Source organism: Leptodactylus fuscus, chromosome 1 (assembly GCF_031893055.1).
Source record: "Leptodactylus fuscus isolate aLepFus1 chromosome 1, aLepFus1.hap2, whole genome shotgun sequence".
In the NCBI taxonomy this organism is placed as follows: Eukaryota; Metazoa; Chordata; class Amphibia; order Anura; family Leptodactylidae; genus Leptodactylus; species Leptodactylus fuscus.
The window spans coordinates 1149154-1167482 of record NC_134265.1 but is presented as its reverse complement, the minus strand read 5'-3'; the positions used below and the strand labels follow the sequence as shown (position 1 = coordinate 1167482).

Below are 18329 nucleotides of genomic sequence, written 5' to 3'. Positions count from 1 at the left end.
GACTGATCTGATGATGATTGATCTGATGATGATAATGGAGATTGATCTTATGATTGATCTGTTGATGATGATCTGATGGAGACTGATGATGATGGAGACCTGCTGGTGATGATTGATCGGATGATGATGGAGACTGATCAGTTGATGGTGATTGATCTGATGATGGAGACTGATCTGATGATGATTGATCTGATGAAGATGATGGAGACTGATCTGATCATGATTGATCTGATGATGATGGTGATGATGATGATGATGATGATGATGGAGACTGATATGATGATGATGATGATGATGATGGAGACTGATCTGATGATGATTGATCTGATGATGATAATGGAGATTGATCTTATGATTGATCTGTTGATGATGATCTGATAAGGAGACTGATCTGATGATGATGGAGACTGATCTGTTGATGATGATGATGATGATGATGATGATGGAGACCTGCTGGTGATGATTGATCGGATGATGATGGAGACTGATCTGATGATGATTGATCTGATGGAGACTGATGATGATTGATCTGATGGAGACTGATGATGATGGAGACCTGCTGGTGATGATTGATCGGATGATGATGGAGACTGATCTGATGATTGATCTGATGATTGATCTGATGATGATGATTGATCTGATGGAGACTGATGATGATGATGATGATGATTGATATGATGATGATGGAGACTGATCTGATGATTGATCTGATGATGATGATTGATCTGATGATGATGATGATGATGATTGATATGATGATGATGATTGATCTGATGATTGATCTGATGGAGACTTATGATGATTGATCTGATGGAGACTGATGATGATGATTGATCTGATGATGATGGAGACTGAGCTGATGATTGATCTTATGATGATGATTGATCTCATGATGCTGATGATGGAGACTGATCTGATGATTGATCTGATGATGATGATGATGATTGATCTGATGATGATGGAGACTGATCTGATGATGATTGATCTGATGGAGACTGATGATGATTGATCTGATGGAGACTGATGATGATGGAGACCTGCTGGTGATGATTGATCGGATGATGATGGAGACTGATCTGATGATTGATCTGATGATTGATCTGATGATGATGATTGATCTGATGGAGACTGATGATGATGATGATGATGATGATGCTTGATATGATGATGATGGAGACTGATCTGGTGATTGATCTGATGATGATTGATCTGATGATGATGATTGATCTGATGATGATGATTGATATGATGATGATTGATCTGATGATGATGATTGATCTGATGATTGATCTGATGGAGACTTATGATGATTGATCTGATGGAGACTGATGATGATGATGATGATGATTGATCTGATGATGATGGAGACTGATATGATGATTGATCTTATGATGATGGAGACTGAGCTGATGATTGATCTTATGATGATTGATCTCATGATGCTGATGATGGAGACTGAGCTGATGATTGATCTGATGATGATTGATCTGATGATGATGATTGATCTGATGATGATGATGATTGATATGATGATGATGATTGATCTGATGATTGATCTGATGGAGACTTATGATGATTGATCTGATGGAGACTGATGATGATGATGATTGATCTGATGATGATGGAGACTGAGCTGATGATTGATCTTATGATGATGGAGACTGAGCTGATGATTGATCTTATGATGATTGATCTCATGATGCTGATGATGGAGACTGAGCTGATGATTGATCTGATGATGATGATTGATCTGATGATGATGATTGATCTGATGATGATTGATCTGATGATGATGATTGATCTGATGATTGATCTGATGGAGACTTATGATGATTGATCTGATGGAGACTGATGATGATGATGATGATTGATCTGATGATGATGGAGACTGATATGATGATTGATCTTATGATGCTGATGATTGATCTGATGATGATTGATCTGATGATGATTGATCTGATGATGATGATTGATCTGATGATGATGATGATTGATCTGATGATGATGATGATTGATATGATGATGATGATTGATCTGATGATTGATCTGATGGAGACTTATGATGATTGATCTGATGGAGACTGATGATGATGATGATGATTGATCTGATGATGATGGAGACTGAGCTGATGATTGATCTCATGATGATGATTGATCTCATGATGCTGATGATGGAGACTGATCTGATCATTGATCTGATGATGATGTTTTTTCTTCTCAGGAATTCTTGATATTTTTGGGTTTGAAAACTTTTCTGTGAATCGTTTCGAGCAGTTGTGCATAAACCTGGCGAACGAGCAGCTGCAGAACTTCTTCAACCATGTAAGTGCCAGCTCCTGGTCCCTCTGTGTTACACGTGATCATGTGTATTATATGACCTCTAAATATGATGGTACTACAATGTGTTATGTTACATGTCAAAATACAGCAAATGTTATTGTAATGTGAATTAGTCGTGTAATAATCAGTCATGTTTACTATTCCTTATCTTCCCACATGTACTATTGTGTCCTCTCACATGTGTACTGTTCCGTGTCCTCACATGTGTACTATTTCGTATCTTCTCACATGTGTACTATTCTGTGTCCTCTCTCACATGTGTACTATTCCGTGTCCTCTCTCACATGTGTACTATTCCGTGTCCTCTCACATGTGTACTATTTCTTATCTTCTCAAATGTGTACTATTCTGTGTCCTCTCTCACATGTGTACGATTGTGTCCTCACATGTGTATTATTCTGTGTCCTCACATGTGTATTATTCTGTGTCCTCACATGTGTACTATTCCGTGTCCTCTCGCATGTGTACTATTGTGTCCTCTCACATGTGTACTATTCCGTGTCCTCTCACATGTGTACTATTCCGTGTCCTCTCACATGTGTACAATTCCATATCTTCTCATGTGTACTTCTCCCTGTCCTCTCACATGTGTACGATTCTGTATCTACTCACATGTGTACTATTCCGTGTCCTCTCACATGTGTACTATTCCGTGTCCTCTCACATGTGTACTATTGTGTCCTCTCGCATGTGTACTATTGTGTCCTCGCACATGTGTACTATTCCGTGTCCTCTCACGTGTACTATTCCGTGTCCTCTCGCATGTGTACTATTCCGTGTCCTCTCACATGTGTACTATTCCGTGTCCTCTCACATGTGTACTATTCCATGTCCTCTCACATGTGTACTATTCCGTGTCCTCTCACATGTGTACAATTCCATATCTTCTCATGTGTACTTCTCCCTGTCCTCTCACATGTGTACGATTCTGTATCTACTCACATGTGTACTATTCCGTGTCCTCTCACATGTGTACTATTCCGTGTCCTCTCACGTGTACTATTCCATGTCCTCTCGCATGTGTACTATTGTGTCCTCTCACATGTGTACTATTCCGTGTCCTCTCACATGTGTACTATTCCGTGTCCTCTCACATGTGTACTATTCCGTGTCCTCTCACATGTGTACAATTCCATATCTTCTCATGTGTACTTCTCCATGTCCTCTCACATGTGTACGATTCTGTATCTACTCACATGTGTACTATTCCGTGTCCTCTCACATGTGTACTATTCCGTGTCCTCTCACGTGTGTACAATTCCATATCTTCTCATGAGTACTTCTCCCTGTCCTCTCACATGTGTACGATTCTGTATCCGCTCACGTGTACTATTCCGTATCTACTCACATGTGTACTATTCCGTGTCCTCTCACGTGTACTATGCTGAATCTCCTCACATGTGTACTATTGTGTCCTCTCACATGTGTACTATTCCGTGTCCTCTCACATGTGTACTATTCCGTGTCCTCTCACGTGTACTATTCCATATCTTCTCATGTGTACTTCTCCCTGTCCTCTCACATGTGTACGATTCCGTGTCCTCTCACATGTGTACTATTTTGTGTCCTTGCACACGTGTACCATTCCGTGTCCTCTTATGTTGTCATACATGTTCCCTCCGGTCTTGTTGACAGCACATCTTCCTGATGGAGCAGCAGCATTACCGGGAGGAGGGGGTCACGGACGCTGCAGTCGCCTTCACCAATAATCAGCCCATACTGGTGAGTGCGTCCTATAGGGGACCGACCTGTAATATTGGGAGGGGTCACCTGGGTATTAACATAAGGACAGACTAGATGGAGGGGGCGCTCTCCTAATATAAGGACAGACTAGATGGAGGGGGCGCTCTACTACTAATATAAGGACAGATTAGATGGAGGGGGCGCTCTCCTCCTAATATAAGGACAGACTAGACGGAGGGGGCGCTCTACTACTAATATAAGGACAGACTAGATGGAGGGGGCGCTCTCCTCCTAATATAAGGACAGACTAGATGGAGGGGGCGCTCTCCTCCTAATATAAGGACAGACTAGATGGAGGGGGCGTTCTCCTCCTAATATAAGGACAGACTAGACGGAGGGGGCGCTCTCCTCCTAATATAAGGACAGACTAGACAGAGGGGGCGCTCTACTACTAATATAAGGACAGACTAGATGGAGGGGGCGCTCTCCTCCTAATATAAGGACAGACTAGATGGAGGGGGCGCTCTACTACTAATATAAGGACAGACTAGATGGAGGGGGCGCTCTCCTCCTAATATAAGGACAGACTAGATGGAGGGGGCGCTCTCCTCCTAATATAAGGACAGACTAGATGGAGGGGGCGCTCTCCTCCTAATATAAGGACAGACTAGATGGAGGGGGCGCTCTGCTCCTAATATAAGGACAGACTAGATGGAGGGGGCGCTCTCCTCCTAATATAAGGACAGACTAGATGGAGGGGGCGCTCTCCTCCTAATATAAGGACAGACTAGATGGAGGGGGCGCTCTACTACTAATATAAGGACAGACTAGATGCAGGGGGCGCTCTCCTAATATAAGGACAGACTAGACAGAGGGGGCGCTCTCCTCCTAATATAAGGACAGACTAGATGGAGGGGGCACTCTACTACTAATATAAGGACAGACTAGATGGAGGGGGCGCTCTACTACTAATATAAGGACAGACTAGATGGAGGGGGCGCTCTCCTAATATAAGGACAGACTAGATGGAGGGGGCGCTCTCCTCCTAATATAAGGACAGACTAGACGGAGGGGGCGCTCTCCTCCTAATATAAGGACAGACTAGATGGAGGGGGCGCTCTGCTACTAATATAAGGACAGACTAGATGGAGGGGGCGCTCTGCTCCTAGTATAAGGACAGACTAGATGGAGGGGGCGCTCTACTACTAATATAAGGACAGACTAGATGGAGGGGGCGCTCTACTACTAATATAAGGACAGACTAGATGGAGGGGGCGCTCTCCTCCTAATATAAGGACAGACTAGATGGAGGGGGCGCTCTCCTCCTAATATAAGGACAGACTAGATGGAGGGGGCGCTCTCCTCCTAATATAAGGACAGACTAGATGGAGGGGGCGCTCTCCTCCTAATATAAGGACAGACTAGACGGAGGGGGCGCTCTACTACTAATATAAGGACAGACTAGATGGAGGGGGCGCTCTCCTCCTAATATAAGGACAGACTAGACGGAGGGGGCGCTCTACTACTAATATAAGGACAGACTAGATGGAGGGGGCGCTCTCCTCCTAATATAAGGACAGACTAGATGGAGGGGGCGCTCTCCTCCTAATATAAGGACAGACTAGATGGAGGGGGCGCTCTGCTCCTAATATAAGGACAGACTAGATGGAGGGGGCGCTCTCCTCCTAATATAAGGACAGACTAGATGGAGGGGGCGCTCTCCTCCTAATATAAGGACAGACTAGATGGAGGGGGCGTTCTCCTCCTAATATAAGGACAGACTAGATGGAGGGGGCGCTCTCCTCCTAATATAAGGACAGACTAGATGGAGGGGGCGCTCTCCTCCTAATATAAGGACAGACTAGATGAAGGGGGCGCTCTCCTCCTAATATAAGGACAGACTAGATGGAGGGGGCGCTCTCCTCCTAATATAAGGACAGACTAGATGGAGGGGGAGCTCTCCTCCTAATATAAGGACAGACTAGACGGAGGGGGCGCTCTCCTCCTAATATAAGGACAGACTAGATGGAGGGGGCGCTCTCCTCCTAATATAAGGACAGACTAGATGGAGGGGGCGCTCTACTACTAATATAAGGACAGACTAGATGGAGGGGGCGCTCTCCTCCTAATATAAGGACAGACTAGATGGAGGGGGCGTTCTCCTCCTAATATAAGGACAGACTAGATGGAGGGGGCGCTCTCCTCCTAATATAAGGACAGACTAGATGGAGGGGGCGCTCTCCTCCTAATATAAGGACAGACTAGATGGAGGGGCTTTCTCCTCCTAATATAAGGACAGATTAGATGGAGGGGGCGCTCTCCTCCTAATAAAAGGACAGACTAGATGGAGGGGGCGCTCTCCTCCTAATATAAGGACAGACTAGATGGAGGGGGCGCTCTCCTCCTAATATAAGGACAGACTAGATGGAGGGGGCGCTCTCCTCCTAATATAAGGACAGACTAGATGGAGGGGGCGCTCTCCTCCTAATATAAGGACAGACTAGATGGAGGGGGCGCTCTACTACTAATATAAGGACAGACTAGATGGAGGGGCGCTCTCCTCCTAATATAAGGACAGACTAGACGGAGGGGGCGCTCTCCTCCTAATATAAGGACAGACTAGATGGAGGGGGCGCTCTCCTCCTAATATAAGGACAGACTAGATGGAGGGGGCGCTCTACTACTAATATAAGGACAGACTAGATGGAGGGGGCGCTCTCCTCCTAATATAAGGACAGACTAGATGGAGGGGGCGTTCTCCTCCTAATATAAGGACAGACTAGATGGAGGGGGCGCTCTCCTCCTAATATAAGGACAGACTAGATGGAGGGGGCGCTCTCCTCCTAATATAAGGACAGACTAGATGGAGGGGGCGCTCTCCTCCTAATATAAGGACAGACTAGATGGAGGGGCTTTCTCCTCCTAATATAAGGACAGACTAGATGGAGGGGGCGCTCTCCTCCTAATAAAAGGACAGACTAGATGGAGGGGGCGCTCTCCTCCTAATATAAGGACAGACTAGATGGAGGGGGCGCTCTCCTCCTAATATAAGGACAGACTAGATGGAGGGGGCGCTCTACTACTAATATAAGGACAGACTAGATGGAGGGGCGCTCTCCTCCTAATATAAGGACAGACTAGATGGAGGGGGCGCTCTCCTCCTAATATAAGGACAGACTAGATGGAGGGGGCGCTCTGCTCCTAATATAAGGACAGACTAGATGGAGGGGGCGCTCTCCTCCTAATATAAGGACAGACTAGATGGAGGGGGCGCTCTCCTCCTAATATAAGGACAGACTAGATGGAGGGGGCGCTCTCCTCCTAATATAAGGACAGACTAGATGGAGGGGGCGCTCTCCTCCTAATATAAGGACAGACTAGATGGAGGGGGCGCTCTATTACTAATATAAGGACAGTTTAGATGGAGGGGGCGCTCTCCTAATATAAGGACAGACTAGATGGAGGGGGCGCTCTGCTCCTAATATAAGGACAGACTAGATGGAGGGGGGCGCTCTACTACTAATATAAGGACAGACTAAATGGAGGGGGCGCTCTCCTCCTAATATAAGGACAGACTAGATGGAGGGGGCACTCTACTACTAATATAAGGACAGACTAGATGGAGGGGGCGCTCTACTACTAATATAAGGACAGACTAGATGGAGGGGGCGCTCTATTACTAATATAAGGACAGACTAGATGGAGGGGGCGTTCTCCTCCTAATATAAGGACAGATTAGATGGAGGGGGCACTCTACTACTAATATAAGGACAGACTAGATGGAGGGGGCGCCCTCCTCCTAATATAAGGACAGACTAGATGGAGGTGGCGCTCTCCTCCTAATATAAGGACAGACTAGATGGAGGGGGCGCTCTATTACTAATATAAGGACAGACTAGATGGAGGGGGCGTTCTCCTCCTAATATAAGGACAGACTAGATGGAGGGGGCGCTCTACTACTAATATAAGGACAGACTAGATGGAGGGGGCGCTCTACTACTAATATAAGGACAGACTAGATGGAGGGGGCGTTCTCCTCCTAATATAAGGACAGACTAGATGGAGGGGGCGCTCTACTACTAAAATAAGGACAGACTAGATGGAGGGGGCGCTCTCCTCCTAATATAAGGACAGACTAGATGGAGGGGGCACTCTCCTCCTAATATAAGGACAGACTAGATGGAGGGGGCGCTCTCCTCCTAATATAAGGACAGACTAGATGGAGGGGGCGCTCTATTACTAATATAAGGACAGACTAGATGGAGGGGGCGTTCTCCTCCTAATATAAGGACAGATTAGATGGAGGGGGCGCTCTACTACTAATATAAGGACAGACTAGATGGAGGGGGCGCCCTCCTCCTAATATAAGGACAGACTAGATGGAGGTGGCGCTCTCCTCCTAATATAAGGACAGACTAGATGGAGGGGGCGCTCTATTACTAATATAAGGACAGACTAGATGGAGGGGGCGCTCTCCTCCTAATATAAGGACAGACTAGATGGAGGGGGCGCTCTCCTAATATAAGGACAGACTAGATGGAGGGGGCGCTCTGCTCCTAATATAAGGACAGACTAGATGGAGGGGGAGCTCTCCTCCTAATATAAGGACAGACTAGATGGAGGGGGCGCTCTCCTCCTAATATAAGGACAGACTAGATGGAGGGGGCACTCTACTACTAATATAAGGACAGACTAGATGGAGAGGGCGCTCTCCTCCTAATATAAGGACAGACTAGATGGAGGGGGCGCTCTCCTCCTAATATAAGGACAGACTAGATGGAGGGGGCGCTCTATTACTAATATAAGGACAGACTAGATGGAGGGGGCACTCTCCTCCTAATATAAGGACAGACTAGATGGAGGGGGCGCTCTATTACTAATATAAGGACAGACTAGATGGAGGGGGCGCTCTACTACTAATATAAGGACAGACTAGATGGAGGGGGCGTTCTCCTCCTAATATAAGGACAGACTAGATGGAGGGGGCGCTCTCCTCCTAATATTAGGACAGACTAGATGGAGGGGGCGCTCTCCTCCTAATATAAGGACAGACTAGATGGAGGGGGCGCTCTCCTCCTAATATAAGGACAGACTAGATGGAGGGGGCGCTCTACTACTAATATAAGGACAGACTAGATGGAGGTGGCGCTCTCCTCCTAATATAAGGACAGACTAGATGGAGGGGGCGCTCTCCTCCTAATATAAGGACAGACTAGATGGAGGGGGCGCTCTACTACTAATATAAGGACAGACTAGATGGAGGGGGCGCTCTATTACTAATATAAGGACAGACTAGATGGAGGGGGCGTTCTCCTCCTAATATAAGGACAGATTAGATGGAGGGGGCACTCTACTACTAATATAAGGACAGACTAGATTGAGGGGGCGTTCTCCTCCTAATATAAGGACAGATTAGATGGAGGGGGCACTCTACTACTAATATAAGGACAGACTAGATGGAGGGGGCGCTCTCCTCCTAATATAAGGACAGACTAGATGGAGGGGGCGCTCTCCTCCTAATATAAGGACAGACTAGATGGAGGGGGCGCTCTCCTCCTAATATAAGGACAGACTAGATGGAGGTGGCGCTCTCCTCCTAATATAAGGACAGATTAGATGGAGGGGGCGCTCTATTACTAATATAAGGACAGACTAGATGGAGGGGGCACTCTCCTCCTAATATAAGGACAGACTAGATGGAGGGGGCGCTCTCCTCCTAATATAAGGACAGACTAGATGGAGGGGGCGCTCTACTACTAATATAAGGACAGACTAGATGGAGGGGGCGCTCTGCTCCTAATATAAGGACAGACTAGATGGAGGGGGAGCTCTCCTCCTAATATAAGGACAGACTAGATGGAGGGGGCGCTCTCCTCCTAATATAAGGACAGACTAGATGGAGGGGGCGCTCTACTACTAATATAAGGACAGACTAGATGGAGGGGGCGCTCTCCTCCTAATATAAGGACAGACGAGATGGAGGGGGCGCTCTCCTCCTAATATAAGGACAGACTAGATGGAGGGGGCACTCTACTACTAATATAAGGACAGACTAGATGGAGGGGGCGCTCTACTACTAATATAAGGACAGACTAGATGGAGGGGGCGCTCTCCTCCTAATATAAGGACAGACTAGATGGAGGGGGCGCTCTCCTCTTAATATAAGGACAGACTAGATGGAGGGGGCGCTCTCCTCCTAATATAAGGACAGACTAGATGGAGGGGGCGCTCTCCTCCTAATATAAGGACAGACTAGATGGAGGGGGCGCTCTACTACTAATATAAGGACAGACTGAGATGGAGGGGGCGCTCTCCTCCTAATATAAGGACAGACTAGATGGAGGGGGCGCTCTCCTCCTAATATAAGGACAGACTAGATGGAGGGGGCGCTCTCCTCCTAATATAAGGATAGACTAGATGGAGGGGGCGCTCTGCTCCTAATATAAGGACAGTCTAGATGGAGGGGGCGCTCTACTACTAATATAAGGACAGACTAGATGGAGGGGGGCGCTCTCCTAATATAAGGACAGACTAGATGGAGGGGGCGCTCTCCTAATATAAGGACAGACTAGATGGAGGGGGGCGCTCTCCTAATATAAGGACAGACTAGATGGAGGGGGCGCTCTACTACTAATATAAGGACAGACTAGATGGAGGGGGTGCTCTCCTCCTAATATAAGGACAGACTAGATGGAGGGGGTGCTCTCCTCCTAATGTAAGGACAGACTAGATGGAGGGGGTGCTCTCCTCCTAATATAAGGACAGACTAGATGGAGGGGGCGCTCTCCTCCTAATATAAGGACAGACTAGATGGAGGGGGTGCTCTCCTCCTAATATAAGGGCAGACTAGATGGAGGGGGCGCTCTCCTCCTAATGTAAGGACAGACTAGATGGAGGGGGCGCTCTACTACTAATATAAGGACAGACTAGATGGAGGGGGCGCTCTCCTAATATAAGGACAGACTAGATGGAGGGGGCGCTCTCCTCCTAATATAAGGACAGACTAGATGGAGGGGGCGCTCTGCTACTAATATAAGGACAGACTAGATGGAGGGGGCGCTCTGCTCCTAGTATAAGGACAGACTAGATGGAGGGGGCGCTCTACTACTAATATAAGGACAGACTAGATGGAGGGGGCGCTCTACTACTAATATAAGGACAGACTAGATGGAGGGGGCGCTCTCCTCCTAATATAAGGACAGACTAGATGGAGGGGGCGCTCTCCTCCTAATATAAGGACAGACTAGATGGAGGGGGCGCTCTCCTCCTAATATAAGGACAGACTAGATGGAGGGGGCGCTCTCCTCCTAATATAAGGACAGACTAGACGGAGGGGGCGCTCTACTACTAATATAAGGACAGACTAGATGGAGGGGGCGCTCTCCTCCTAATATAAGGACAGACTAGACGGAGGGGGCGCTCTACTACTAATATAAGGACAGACTAGATGGAGGGGGCGCTCTCCTCCTAATATAAGGACAGACTAGATGGAGGGGGCGCTCTCCTCCTAATATAAGGACAGACTAGATGGAGGGGGCGCTCTGCTCCTAATATAAGGACAGACTAGATGGAGGGGGCGCTCTCCTCCTAATATAAGGACAGACTAGATGGAGGGGGCGCTCTCCTCCTAATATAAGGACAGACTAGATGGAGGGGGCGTTCTCCTCCTAATATAAGGACAGACTAGATGGAGGGGGCGCTCTCCTCCTAATATAAGGACAGACTAGATGGAGGGGGCGCTCTCCTCCTAATATAAGGACAGACTAGATGAAGGGGGCGCTCTCCTCCTAATATAAGGACAGACTAGATGGAGGGGGCGCTCTCCTCCTAATATAAGGACAGACTAGATGGAGGGGGAGCTCTCCTCCTAATATAAGGACAGACTAGACGGAGGGGGCGCTCTCCTCCTAATATAAGGACAGACTAGATGGAGGGGGCGCTCTCCTCCTAATATAAGGACAGACTAGATGGAGGGGGCGCTCTACTACTAATATAAGGACAGACTAGATGGAGGGGGCGCTCTCCTCCTAATATAAGGACAGACTAGATGGAGGGGGCGTTCTCCTCCTAATATAAGGACAGACTAGATGGAGGGGGCGCTCTCCTCCTAATATAAGGACAGACTAGATGGAGGGGGCGCTCTCCTCCTAATATAAGGACAGACTAGATGGAGGGGCTTTCTCCTCCTAATATAAGGACAGATTAGATGGAGGGGGCGCTCTCCTCCTAATAAAAGGACAGACTAGATGGAGGGGGCGCTCTCCTCCTAATATAAGGACAGACTAGATGGAGGGGGCGCTCTCCTCCTAATATAAGGACAGACTAGATGGAGGGGGCGCTCTCCTCCTAATATAAGGACAGACTAGATGGAGGGGGCGCTCTCCTCCTAATATAAGGACAGACTAGATGGAGGGGGCGCTCTACTACTAATATAAGGACAGACTAGATGGAGGGGCGCTCTCCTCCTAATATAAGGACAGACTAGACGGAGGGGGCGCTCTCCTCCTAATATAAGGACAGACTAGATGGAGGGGGCGCTCTCCTCCTAATATAAGGACAGACTAGATGGAGGGGGCGCTCTACTACTAATATAAGGACAGACTAGATGGAGGGGGCGCTCTCCTCCTAATATAAGGACAGACTAGATGGAGGGGGCGTTCTCCTCCTAATATAAGGACAGACTAGATGGAGGGGGCGCTCTCCTCCTAATATAAGGACAGACTAGATGGAGGGGGCGCTCTCCTCCTAATATAAGGACAGACTAGATGGAGGGGGCGCTCTCCTCCTAATATAAGGACAGACTAGATGGAGGGGCTTTCTCCTCCTAATATAAGGACAGACTAGATGGAGGGGGCGCTCTCCTCCTAATAAAAGGACAGACTAGATGGAGGGGGCGCTCTCCTCCTAATATAAGGACAGACTAGATGGAGGGGGCGCTCTCCTCCTAATATAAGGACAGACTAGATGGAGGGGGCGCTCTACTACTAATATAAGGACAGACTAGATGGAGGGGCGCTCTCCTCCTAATATAAGGACAGACTAGATGGAGGGGGCGCTCTCCTCCTAATATAAGGACAGACTAGATGGAGGGGGCGCTCTGCTCCTAATATAAGGACAGACTAGATGGAGGGGGCGCTCTCCTCCTAATATAAGGACAGACTAGATGGAGGGGGCGCTCTCCTCCTAATATAAGGACAGACTAGATGGAGGGGGCGCTCTCCTCCTAATATAAGGACAGACTAGATGGAGGGGGCGCTCTCCTCCTAATATAAGGACAGACTAGATGGAGGGGGCGCTCTATTACTAATATAAGGACAGTTTAGATGGAGGGGGCGCTCTCCTAATATAAGGACAGACTAGATGGAGGGGGCGCTCTGCTCCTAATATAAGGACAGACTAGATGGAGGGGGCGCTCTACTACTAATATAAGGACAGACTAAATGGAGGGGGCGCTCTCCTCCTAATATAAGGACAGACTAGATGGAGGGGGCACTCTACTACTAATATAAGGACAGACTAGATGGAGGGGGCGCTCTACTACTAATATAAGGACAGACTAGATGGAGGGGGCGCTCTATTACTAATATAAGGACAGACTAGATGGAGGGGGCGTTCTCCTCCTAATATAAGGACAGATTAGATGGAGGGGGCACTCTACTACTAATATAAGGACAGACTAGATGGAGGGGGCGCCCTCCTCCTAATATAAGGACAGACTAGATGGAGGTGGCGCTCTCCTCCTAATATAAGGACAGACTAGATGGAGGGGGCGCTCTATTACTAATTAAGGACAGACTAGATGGAGGGGGCGTTCTCCTCCTAATATAAGGACAGACTAGATGGAGGGGGCGCTCTACTACTAATATAAGGACAGACTAGATGGAGGGGGCGCTCTACTACTAATATAAGGACAGACTAGATGGAGGGGGCGTTCTCCTCCTAATATAAGGACAGACTAGATGGAGGGGGCGCTCTACTACTAAAATAAGGACAGACTAGATGGAGGGGGCGCTCTCCTCCTAATATAAGGACAGACTAGATGGAGGGGGCACTCTCCTCCTAATATAAGGACAGACTAGATGGAGGGGGCGCTCTCCTCCTAATATAAGGACAGACTAGATGGAGGGGGCGCTCTATTACTAATATAAGGACAGACTAGATGGAGGGGGCGTTCTCCTCCTAATATAAGGACAGATTAGATGGAGGGGGCGCTCTACTACTAATATAAGGACAGACTAGATGGAGGGTGCGCCCTCCTCCTAATATAAGGACAGACTAGATGGAGGTGGCGCTCTCCTCCTAATATAAGGACAGACTAGATGGAGGGGGCGCTCTATTACTAATATAAGGACAGACTAGATGGAGGGGGCGCTCTCCTCCTAATATAAGGACAGACTAGATGGAGGGGGGCGCTCTCCTAATATAAGGACAGACTAGATGGAGGGGGCGCTCTGCTCCTAATATAAGGACAGACTAGATGGAGGGGGAGCTCTCCTCCTAATATAAGGACAGACTAGATGGAGGGGGCGCTCTCCTCCTAATATAAGGACAGACTAGATGGAGGGGGCACTCTACTACTAATATAAGGACAGACTAGATGGAGAGGGCGCTCTCCTCCTAATATAAGGACAGACTAGATGGAGGGGGCGCTCTCCTCCTAATATAAGGACAGACTAGATGGAGGGGGCGCTCTATTACTAATATAAGGACAGACTAGATGGAGGGGGCACTCTCCTCCTAATATAAGGACAGACTAGATGGAGGGGGCGCTCTATTACTAATATAAGGACAGACTAGATGGAGGGGGCGCTCTACTACTAATATAAGGACAGACTAGATGGAGGGGGCGTTCTCCTCCTAATATAAGGACAGACTAGATGGAGGGGGCGCTCTCCTCCTAATATTAGGACAGACTAGATGGAGGGGGCGCTCTCCTCCTAATATAAGGACAGACTAGATGGAGGGGGCGCTCTCCTCCTAATATAAGGACAGACTAGATGGAGGGGGCGCTCTACTACTAATATAAGGACAGACTAGATGGAGGTGGCGCTCTCCTCCTAATATAAGGACAGACTAGATGGAGGGGGCGCTCTCCTCCTAATATAAGGACAGACTAGATGGAGGGGGCGCTCTACTACTAATATAAGGACAGACTAGATGGAGGGGGCGCTCTATTACTAATATAAGGACAGACTAGATGGAGGGGGCGTTCTCCTCCTAATATAAGGACAGATTAGATGGAGGGGGCACTCTACTACTAATATAAGGACAGACTAGATTGAGGGGGCGTTCTCCTCCTAATATAAGGACAGATTAGATGGAGGGGGCACTCTACTACTAATATAAGGACAGACTAGATGGAGGGGGCGCTCTCCTCCTAATATAAGGACAGACTAGATGGAGGGGGCGCTCTCCTCCTAATATAAGGACAGACTAGATGGAGGGGGCGCTCTCCTCCTAATATAAGGACAGACTAGATGGAGGTGGCGCTCTCCTCCTAATATAAGGACAGATTAGATGGAGGGGGCGCTCTATTACTAATATAAGGACAGACTAGATGGAGGGGGCACTCTCCTCCTAATATAAGGACAGACTAGATGGAGGGGGCGCTCTCCTCCTAATATAAGGACAGACTAGATGGAGGGGGCGCTCTACTACTAATATAAGGACAGACTAGATGGAGGGGGCGCTCTGCTCCTAATATAAGGACAGACTAGATGGAGGGGGAGCTCTCCTCCTAATATAAGGACAGACTAGATGGAGGGGGCGCTCTCCTCCTAATATAAGGACAGACTAGATGGAGGGGGCGCTCTACTACTAATATAAGGACAGACTAGATGGAGGGGGCGCTCTCCTCCTAATATAAGGACAGACGAGATGGAGGGGGCGCTCTCCTCCTAATATAAGGACAGACTAGATGGAGGGGGCACTCTACTACTAATATAAGGACAGACTAGATGGAGGGGGCGCTCTACTACTAATATAAGGACAGACTAGATGGAGGGGGCGCTCTCCTCCTAATATAAGGACAGACTAGATGGAGGGGGCGCTCTCCTCTTAATATAAGGACAGACTAGATGGAGGGGGCGCTCTCCTCCTAATATAAGGACAGACTAGATGGAGGGGGCGCTCTCCTCCTAATATAAGGACAGACTAGATGGAGGGGGCGCTCTACTACTAATATAAGGACAGACTGGATGGAGGGGGCGCTCTCCTCCTAATATAAGGACAGACTAGATGGAGGGGGCGCTCTCCTCCTAATATAAGGACAGACTAGATGGAGGGGGCGCTCTCCTCCTAATATAAGGATAGACTAGATGGAGGGGGCGCTCTGCTCCTAATATAAGGACAGTCTAGATGGAGGGGGCGCTCTACTACTAATATAAGGACAGACTAGATGGAGGGGGCGCTCTCCTAATATAAGGACAGACTAGATGGAGGGGGCGCTCTCCTAATATAAGGACAGACTAGATGGAGGGGGGCGCTCTCCTAATATAAGGACAGACTAGATGGAGGGGGCGCTCTACTACTAATATAAGGACAGACTAGATGGAGGGGGTGCTCTCCTCCTAATATAAGGACAGACTAGATGGAGGGGGTGCTCTCCTCCTAATGTAAGGACAGACTAGATGGAGGGGGTGCTCTCCTCCTAATATAAGGACAGACTAGATGGAGGGGGCGCTCTCCTCCTAATATAAGGACAGACTAGATGGAGGGGGTGCTCTCCTCCTAATATAAGGGCAGACTAGATGGAGGGGGCGCTCTCCTCCTAATGTAAGGACAGACTAGATGGAGGGGGCGCTCTACTACTAATATAAGGACAGACTAGATGGAGGGGGCGCTCTACTACTAATATAAGGACAGACTAGATGGAGGGGGCGCTCTCCTCCTAATATAAGGACAGACTGGATGGAGGGGGCGCTCTACTACTAATATAAGGACAGACTAGATGGAGGGGGCGCTCTCCTCCTAATATAAGGGCAGACTAGATGGAGGGGGCGCTCTCCTCCTAATATAAGGACAGACTAGATGGAGGGGGCGCTCTATTACTAATATAAGGACAGACTAGATGGAGGGGCTTTCTCCTCCTAATATAAGGACAGACTAGATGGAGGGGGCGCTCTCCTAATATAAGGACAGATTAGATGGAGGGGGCGTTCTCCTCCTAATATAAGGACAGACTAGATGGAGGGGGCGCTCTCCTCCTAATATAAGGACAGACTAGATGGAGGGGGCACTCTCCTCCTAATATAAGGACAGACTAGATGGAGGGGGCGCTCTCCTCCTAATATAAGGACAGACTAGATGGAGGGGGCGCTCTACTACTAATATAAGGACAGACTAGATGGAGGGGGCGCTCTACTACTAATATAAGGACAGACTAGATGGAGGGGGCGTTCTCCTCCTAATATAAGGACAGACTAGATGGAGGGGGCGCTCTCCTCCTAATATAAGGACAGACTAGATGGAGGGGGCGCTCTCCTCCTAATATAAGGACAGACTAGATGGAGGGGGCGCTCTATTACTAATATAAGGACAGACTAGATGGAGGGGGCGCTCTATTACTAATATAAGGACAGACTAGATGGAGGGGGCACTCTCCTCCTAATATAAGGACAGACTAGATGGAGGGGGGGGGCTCTCCTCCTAATATAAGGACAGACTAGATGGAGGGGGCGCTCTCCTCCTAATATAAGGACAGACTAGATGGAGGGGGCGCTCTCCTAATATAAGGACAGACTAGATGGAGGGGGCGCTCTACTACTAATATAAGGACAGACTAGATGGAGGGGGCGCTCTACTACTAATATAAGGACAGACTAGATGGAGGGGGCGCTCTCCTCCTAATATAAGGACAGACTAGATGGAGGGGGCGCTCTCCTCCTAATATAAGGACAGACTAGATGGAAGGGGCGCTCTACTACTAATATAAGGACAGACTAGATGGAGGGGGCGCTCTACTACTAATATAAGGACAGACTAGATGGAGGGGGCGCTCTCCTCCTAATATAAGGACAGACTAGATGGAGGGGGCGCTCTCCTCCTAATATAAGGACAGACTAGATGGAGGGGGCGCTCTCCTCCTAATATAAGGACAGACTAGATGGAGGGGGCGCTCTCCTCCTAATATAAGGACAGACTAGATGGAGGGGGCGCTCTCCTCCTAATATAAGGACAGACTAGATGGAGGGGGCGCTCTCCTCCTAATATAAGGACAGACTAGATGGAGGGGGCGCTCTCCTCCTAATATAAGGACAGACTAGATGGAGGGGGCGCTCTGCTCCTAATATAAGGACAGACTAGAT

The 18329-nt window shown here is 48.1% G+C and overlaps 1 protein-coding gene across 1 annotated transcript in view; it reads left to right on the top strand.

The window, feature by feature from the left end:
* The window catches only part of LOC142190425 (myosin-IIIb-like), an 82590-nt gene that overhangs the window by 34915 nt on the left and 29346 nt on the right, over window positions 1-18329 (top strand). Inside the window, exons 2-3 of the mRNA XM_075262295.1 lie at window positions 2222-2322; window positions 3976-4062. Of these exons, the coding sequence (XP_075118396.1) occupies window positions 2222-2322; window positions 3976-4062 (188 nt within the window). The remainder of the gene's footprint in view (window positions 1-2221; window positions 2323-3975; window positions 4063-18329) is intronic.